Genomic DNA, 8,604 nt, shown 5'->3' with positions numbered 1-8,604 from the left:
AGCTAACATTTGTACTACTTACCTCATTAGATTATCGGGAGGTAACACAGAGTAAAATATAGGAGAGTGCTTTTAGGTGGAAAAGCGCACCAAGTAAGATTACTATTACCCAATAATTATTAAAATGTGGACCTACAGAAAATTTTAAATAATTACCACTCAGTGGTACTAGGCATGCTCACGAGAACAAACATAACTCAGAAGGTAAACCATGCAAACATTTTCAACTTTCAATGGCAATGCTAAAAATTCACACAAAGATATAATACAAAGGAACATTTTTAGAGAAAGCACTGAGACACACGTATTTGGTTGACTTAATAGACTTTAAAATGAGTTAAAATGATTTGTAGCATATAAAGAGGTATTTAGTCTTTAAGTGGAGAAAGTTGCTAGTCACCTGTAAGAAAAACAAGCATAATGGGGCATTCCCAAGACAAATGGAATAAAATTCCATCACTTTTGGCTATTTTGTAAACCAGATGTCTTACAAATAACCATTTTAATTTTTCCAGTAATGAGAGATACCCAAAAAGAGAATGTCCACTTCTGAATCACACCCAATGTGAACTTGCATGAATGCAAGGCCTAAAATACAGTTCTTATAACTCCACAGGCACCTAAAAGTTTTAACCACTCTTCATGCTCACTGTATATTCCATAAGGAATAATGGACATATAGGGAATACCTCATAAATTTTTTACAAATCTTTATTATGTAGTTGTCTTATTTTTATAATACTCCACTCTGGCGGCCTTTTTTGTGTGTGTTTTGCTTGTAAAATTAAGTAGCATATTAACCTTTCCCTTCAAATACGCCTTTGATATTAGTTCTTATACCACCCCCCCCAAAAAAGAAAAGTACCAACCAAATGAAGATGCAAGGGAAGAGAAAAACGAGATATGATTCATTAAGTATAAAAATATGTTGTTTCAAATTCAGAATAATTTAATAACTCTTCGTTATTTCATATGTATCTGGAAATGGGACAGATACGTGACCTGATCCTGTCACAAGAGGTAGAATTCCAGCATTTGGTACAACGTTCCAAGATAGGGTTAAAGTGACATTCCTGTTTCCCCTATAAAAAGACAGAATAAACATGTTTATTAGATGTCAGGAGAAAACATTTTTAGTTCAATAAAAACATTTTAACTCAAGCACCGGGGTTCAAATACTTCATAACCAGCTATTTGTAACCGGAATCCTAATCTACCAATAGAAGTCCTCTCAAGTCTTTTGTAATCCAGGCATCCCATAATGACCTATCTGAACTCACTCACAGTGACAGTTATTAGAGCTATGGGCCAAAAAGCTTAAGTGAGTAAAACAGAGAGAGAATACAGAAAGAGATCTGAGCTAGCTATCTGGAAATCGAATTCTCTCATTATCTAGACCGTGAACAAATCCTCTCTCATGGCCGCCAATTTTTCATCTGCAAAACCAGAGGTTTGGTTACAACAGCTCTCCCCTAAGTTCCTTTCCAGTGTTTACTCACAGAGCTTAGGAGCTACAATGACCCAAAATCCCAGTTATTCTAAGTCCTTCACTGTGCATGAAAGGAAACGGGGATTCAGAGAAGTTACGCACAGCTGGAATCCTCAGCATCCACTCCTACACAGACGCGCTCTTTCCTCCCAAAGGGCCCCCTGACTACTACTCCCATTCCAGAACGAGCCCCTTGCCAATGGCAGTCCTCCCTCCAGGTGGGCAAGCCCAGGCCCCCTGCATACGTCACAGTGGAAGCAGCTAAAGGCCTTTCTCAGTGGGACCGGGCCATTTCACTTACTGCGAGAGAATGGAGCGCTCATCTTAGACCGGTGTCTCCGGCACTGTTTCTACCCAATCTTTCCAGGTCAGATCTGTATTTCTTCTCTCTCAACTTACCCCTTTTTACCCTCTAATCACTTTCTTTAAAACAAAAAATACAAAGAATGACAAAGAATTGCTCACTTGAGGCCATTTCCATCGTCAAAGAAAAAATATTTTGTTTTCATATCTTTCAACAGCAGCTTTGGATTATCACCTCGCAGAACAATCTTGTCCCAAAGGACAACCTGGTTCAGAGCCTATATTAAAATGAAAATTAATTAGATAACTCATCAGAAATTGTATCTTTGTCACTTAAATTAAAAGCAGTGCTAGGCAAATAGTTTAATTTACATTAATGAATATAAATTTTGAGGGAACTGCTAAAATACAAGCATACAAAATAATAACAAGTGGATAGATACAAGAAGTTGAACTTTTCTGGGACAAAAGATTATTTCCCTAAAGGAAATCATTGCTTTTGCTAAAGCAACTGTATTACTTAGGGCCCTCAAAGGTTACTACAAGGTTTTAGACCCATGTGCACTCCAGAGTGAGGCCCTTGGAGAAACAGAAGGGATTACAATCCCCAGAAGGAAAGAAAGCATTCTCCTAAATTCTCTGTAAAACTTCTGAGACCTTCTGCATAGTGTCAGAGAAACTGAGACAACCATTCCTGTTCCATCACGCTGCTGATACAGGTCTCTGCCGCCAGATGAGGTCATGAATATTTATGTATCTCCAAGGCCTTTAAATTATCAAGGAATCACTAAAGACATGAAGCCTTCTAAATATTTTTCCTTTACGTTACATTGCATCATTGTTTTATTATGGAACATTCTAGAAGTCAATTCTTTTACTCCGCTATTTTGACATATCAAAAACAAGTTCCGTTTGGAAAATGAGGGGCATAAAATGGAGAGAAAACACATTTGTGACCACTATTAATCCTAATAAATCTGTTCTTATTAAGCTATCATCCATTATTACTACCCTGAGGCCAGTTGCTCAGCGTGTGGTGACTACATTTGCTGAAAAGAAACGTGAACGTTATTTCTACGAAGGTTCAAATCTTCACCATAAAGCCTCTTTCTAACATTAAACAGAAACATCAAGAGGGAAGAACATAGAATCTAAGATATGCCAAAGTAAAATGACTTTTTATGTACATTTATTCATTCACCGAAGCAATGATCTGTCAAGTTCCAAGTTGTATTAACTTACTAGTCACACTGGGGTAAACCAGAATTATGAATAAAATTTAGGTATACCTGTTGCCAAGAAGGTGACATATTAATTTGAATAATTTGCTGAGACTTGTAGAATGGTATCTGTGTATACAGTCATTACTCTTACCTTCAGAATAGCTTTTTCTCTATGTTCTTTCTAACATTTTGTTGATTCTCAAGGACAGGGATCGAAACTTACTCAACCCAATAATCCCAGTGCCTAACAAAATATTTGGCATAAAAGACACGCTCAAAATAAATGTAAAATGAATTGAAGTACTAAAAATTCCAGTTAACAATCAAGCCAATCAACAGATAAAGCTGATTAATTTTTCATCCCTTGAAAGTGAATAGAGTTCCAATAAAATACAGAAGTAGGCTCATCTCTATCTACAAGTTACCTCTAGACCATGCTGATAACAAACATGAGGGTGACTTTAAGTAAAAACAACACAGAAACACATTTTAATTCCATGGATTTCACCTTCCTATTTTAATTCATTTATCACACTCATTCACTTAACACTTTCAGGGGATTTCTGTTTTAGTGACATTCTACCTAAGTATCTCAAATCCTTACTCTCATCTGCAACAAAAGCTCTCAATCAGACTGGACCAATAAATTTCAATGACAAATTCATAATTTTAAGTGTTTTAATCTAACAGTTTAGTAGCTTTTAATTACAAAATTTCTGATAAACTCTAGTTTATGATTAAAAAGACTACTTTTAAGTCCTAAAATTTGTGAATCCCATACAACTCCAAAGCAAAGGAAAGTACTTCTCAACAGATGGAGATGTTAATTGTAGATATATGGTTTAGTAAGACTATCAAAACAGCTCACATCAAAAGAAAAATACAAATATTTAGGTGGATTTTAAAATAATCTGACAGGATTCAAAAATTTGTTATCTTTCCAGTTTTTGATTACATATACGGGTAAACACAGGTCACAGATTTGCTGATCCAAATACCTTGCCATCTTTTCTCCAATCAAAGCTGTGGAAGGACTACTTTAGTTTAAAGAATCCCACTCCCATGCAGCAACTCCACATCCCCATTTCTTAGTAGACTCATAATTCAACAACAGCATTTCTGATCTTATCACTGGAAATGGTCTCCAAAGATTTCTGAGCACAAACCCCAAAATACGCACTTCTATTTATAAATTATGTGCGTAGTACACATTACTATTGTCATTAGATGATATATCATCACTGACAGTGAATGTAAATTTGCATTTCAAATACTACTCTTGACCAATGTTGCATTTTCTCAGCCAACTTTTTCTTAGATCTTCCTTTCTCCAATCCCTTACTGTGGCTGAGCAGCTGTGGAGGGCACACACCTCGGCTCCGCTGCCCTCCTGCTGCTTACACGTGATTGAACCATTCGCATTATTTTCAATGTGTCATTTCTTTGCAGGAATCTTTGTAAGCCGTTTTTTCCATTTTGTGAGGATTCGTTTATTTAAAACTAGGTAACATCACCCACTGAACTGAATTACCCTGCACAACTTTGCAAAATGCTGAACTTGAATGAATAAATGCATGCAGAATGGTCAACCTTGTGCCGTGCAGAATTCCTCCTCTTAACCCAGAGAACCTGCACGTTGTCCGAGACATGAGACCATCTGACTATGGGACTGAGGGTATCAACATCAGTCCATATTGCAAGTACTCATAAAGTTTAACTTCTTTCCCTTTTATTTTAAACACCGAAATATATAGCTAGCCCTCTCGTTTTCAGTATGACATGTCAGGAGCTTGGAAGCTGCCACTCCATCTTAACATCAAGTAAAAAGCTAACAAACTGAAAAACTGGCAACTCTCACTAGCTCTCTAAGAGAAGAAATAGTAACTCCTAATGATTTTCTTTATATACCTATGGATTACCCTGCATGCACCCCATTCTGGGGACCACAATACTAGAGGGCTACAGAAACAAACAAAAAAAAGAGGCTACCAATCAAAGGAGATGTTTTCTTAGTAATCACCTCTCCGGAGGCTTGTGATTTTTATCCAAACTACTCACGTCAGATATTTTGAATATACAAGATTTATACCCTTTCATAAAGAATGAGATTTTAAAGGTCTATTAAAATATATCTATTTATCTATATATACTTACATTATTTTTTGTTGAATATTCTGCTGATAAATAAAGAAACAACTGCTTAACATTCCAATCAAATATATTCTCTAGATGTAAACTAATTAAGGAATATATAAATCATAAAGCAGCATACAACTTTTAAACCAATCTTATTCTTAATTATCCACAGCAATACCGATACTAAAAAAGAAAAAAAAAAAAAAAAGAGAGAGGTGGCCCAGAAACATACTGAGACACTAATTTAATAAAAATATATAAAAGACAAATACGTTATAAAATCCAGCTCATTTCAAAATAAAAAAAAAAACATCAGTGAGATTCTTAGCATCATCCCCTGTGTCACTAACCATGATTTAATAAGAAAATAACAGCAATACAAAATTTAGCTTTCTGTAACATTAAAGGTCTAAAAGAAAGAGGATTTAATCTTTCAAGCACATTCAATTCCATGGAAGTTCTAAAGTATAACCAATCATCACAATTTACATTTACTGATAGGCAAACATGAACCAGCTCATGTAATTAAACCAAGTATAATAAATTGTTCACACTGCTTTTGGACACATGCCAGTAGAGATCAAAATGTCTCAGTCCACGAAGTGCTTTGGTAAGAATATGCAGCTGAACATCAATTTGATTTCATCAGCTTACCAGAGTGAAAAAAAAATTCACAAGGATTAATTACAAGACCCATGTCACTGCAAAATGAACTGAGTTAAGTGTTTGGATTTTATTAAATATTACATGTAAATGGCTAAGTCATTTTATTACACGCATTTACATATACTGATAGCAACATGGTCATTATATTCTGCTTTTAGAGATGAGTATCTACTAAGAATCACTGTTGTAGAATTGAGAAGTCTATGAGAGCTCTTTATAAAAACAGGCCCCATTTCAAGTTTTAGCAGCAGCATTACAAAATCCGACTAAACTATAAATGATGAGATTGAGAAATATAAATACAGTAGTTGAGATGTCAGGAAATTTCACTATAATTCTCCAGATAACGTTACTACTTCCATAAGAGATCCAAACTCCCTCTTACTAGATTGTTTTAAAACGACACGAAGACTTAAAAGCAGACATACCAAGTTTCCCACAGGACTCTTCTGACAGTTACACTCTATTTCCTAAAAAAGTACCTAGAGAACTAATTTCTATTCTACTTCTAAACCCAACACTTTATTTCTAAAAAATCAAGTTAAAGTAATTCCATGGCCCTAAAGAGCCGTATCAGGTAAACTCCCCGGGTTCGTCATCTGCTTCAACTGCTCTGGATAGCTGCTTTCCAGAAGTTCCGACACTGCAATCACCACCGCCAATTTTAATCCTGAGGTCTTAAAAAGGCAGGTGTGATCAGACTAGACATGGCAGGGAACAACGCTGCCAAGACATTAATCTAAGACCCTAAAAGAAGATTAAATTGGCCAAAATGGACAGAGTTATCAAACGGTGGAAACTCAAGATAAAGAGAAAATAGTAAATCATCCCCATTTTAAAGCACCTCTTTTAAATGTTAAGATTTCTCTGACTCTTATTATAAAAGTACTTATAAAAAAACTATGATGGCAAAATTCTAGTATGGTTTACCAATAATCATTCTGATAATGACCTTCTACACCTTAACAGATGCCAATTCACTTTTTTAACATATGTTTCTCTCTGCTATCATAAAATATAGATATATTACTTGGGATTGTACATGAAATATTTGATCTAGGAAGGCTGAGCACTGGTAACATTTTTCTTTCTATAATCCAAATGACCTGATTTTATTTTTTTCTTCCTGAAATATAGATTCAAACTCTCTTAAAGCTTTCAATCTATTTAACGTTTCTGTGAAAAATTTAAAGTTGGTTCAGAAAATAACTGAAAAATCCATAAATAAATTTTCTCAAGGTGTGAATGAGGAGGTATTAAGACTATTTTACCCATGAAAACATAGGTATAGAAACTTCTAAAGTTTGGTTGATTCAGGGGAAAATCAGACTCACTGCCCCTGCCCCAAATCACTAAACAACATGTCTATCATTATACCACTACAGAGAAAGCAATAAAGTATTTTCTTAAAGGATATCAGCAGTTATATCAAATGTAATGAATCCCAGATCACTTCTTTCTCTAGGTCCAGTGAAGTCTTCTACATTTTTTCTAAAAATAAAGATAAAAGTTTTACCATCCTTCAAACATAACAGCACACACAATTCACATAATTCCTTAGAGTGAAAGAAAGGATGTAGTTGGAGGCACAGGTGGAAGGGCAATCCCACAAAGAAACAAGTAAAAATCAGAGAAACTTGTAAGTGTGAAAAGAGGATAAAAATTTTAATCCAATATAAAATTAGGTCTGTAGCTATACGCATAACCCTTAAAAGAGAATCCCTAGCAAAATGGGGGGAGAGGGGGCGGGGAGCGTGAAAACTGCTCAAAGGGAGTGTGAACACTTGCTGTAAAACAATTTGGTAGCAGGGGTAGAAGGTTACAGACGACTACAGGTGGTGTGGGAAAACGAAGCTAAGATGATAAGCACTGCTATTTACTGAGTGCTTACTGTGTGTCTGGGTCAGGTCCAACAAGGTCTTTTTCATAATTATCTCAAATAATCCTCACAACAAGCCTACGAGTTGGGCATTATTTCCATTCTACACAAAAGGAAATTAAGGCCCAGGACGGTAAGAAACTTGCTCAAGATTGACAACAGCTAACAGTGCCTGTGTCTATTTGAATTTAAAAACCAGTATCTAGCAAGCAGCAATGGGGGGGGGGGGGGGGAAAGGAGGGGGGCGTTTGGAAGTAGGTCTTCACAATAGAGGTAGCTATTCGACGACTGGCTTGTCGGCGACTCCGACAAAGAAATCAAGAAAACTAACGCTGAAGAACGAAAGTGAACTTGATGCAAGAGGGAATAGAGAAGATGTGAGAACCGGGAAGAAAAAAAAAAAGTGCTAGCGAAGAAAAATTATCAAGGAAAAATAAAACAGGCATTAACGAAATGACAACGTCATTCTGAAATCCCATTCCGGGCATTTTCGCAGATTTCTTCAAGCGCTGACTCTTAAAAAAAAATGCCCACTGCGCCGTACCAGAGAGCTAGGATGTTGCACGCTCTCAGCGCATCCTGCCCTCTCTCGCCAACTTCAACGCCGCTGCGAGTACGAGCCGCCCAGGGAGGAGGCAGGACAAGAACCGGCGCGGGCACGTCCGACAGGGCCAAGTGCGGCTGTACACGGCACAGCCGAGCCGGCGGCCCCGGAGCCCGGGCGGGCGGGCGGCGGACCGGCGGGCGGCGGCGGCGCGGCTCTGCTGTTGTGTTGCTCCCTCATTGGCCAGGCGTGGGCGGGGGAAGTGAGGAACAGGAAGGAAGCGGAGGCACCGGCCTGAGTAACACTCAAAATTAAAATTTAAGAGCAAGCCCGGGAATTTGCGGTGCAGGGGCGGGAGTTCGAG

At 37.3% G+C, this 8,604-nt stretch overlaps 1 protein-coding gene across 1 annotated transcript in view; it reads right to left on the bottom strand.

The window, feature by feature from the left end:
• Positions 1 to 307: 307 nt before the first annotated feature.
• SPCS3 (signal peptidase complex subunit 3) overlaps positions 308 to 8,604 on the bottom strand; it is a 9,049-nt gene continuing 752 nt past the window's right edge. Inside the window, exons 2-5 of the mRNA XM_021694300.2 lie at positions 7,235 to 7,308; positions 5,170 to 5,246; positions 1,955 to 2,070; positions 308 to 1,082 (exon numbers count right to left, since the gene is read on the bottom strand). Of these exons, the coding sequence (XP_021549975.1) occupies positions 950 to 1,082; positions 1,955 to 2,070; positions 5,170 to 5,246; positions 7,235 to 7,308 (400 nt within the window). The 3' untranslated portion in view covers positions 308 to 949. The remainder of the gene's footprint in view (positions 1,083 to 1,954; positions 2,071 to 5,169; positions 5,247 to 7,234; positions 7,309 to 8,604) is intronic.

Source organism: Neomonachus schauinslandi, chromosome 2, assembly GCF_002201575.2.
Source record: "Neomonachus schauinslandi chromosome 2, ASM220157v2, whole genome shotgun sequence".
Lineage (NCBI taxonomy): Eukaryota > Metazoa > Chordata > Mammalia > Carnivora > Phocidae > Neomonachus > Neomonachus schauinslandi.
Note: the sequence above shows the minus strand (reverse complement) of the source record. Positions and strands in the feature narration are given on the sequence as shown.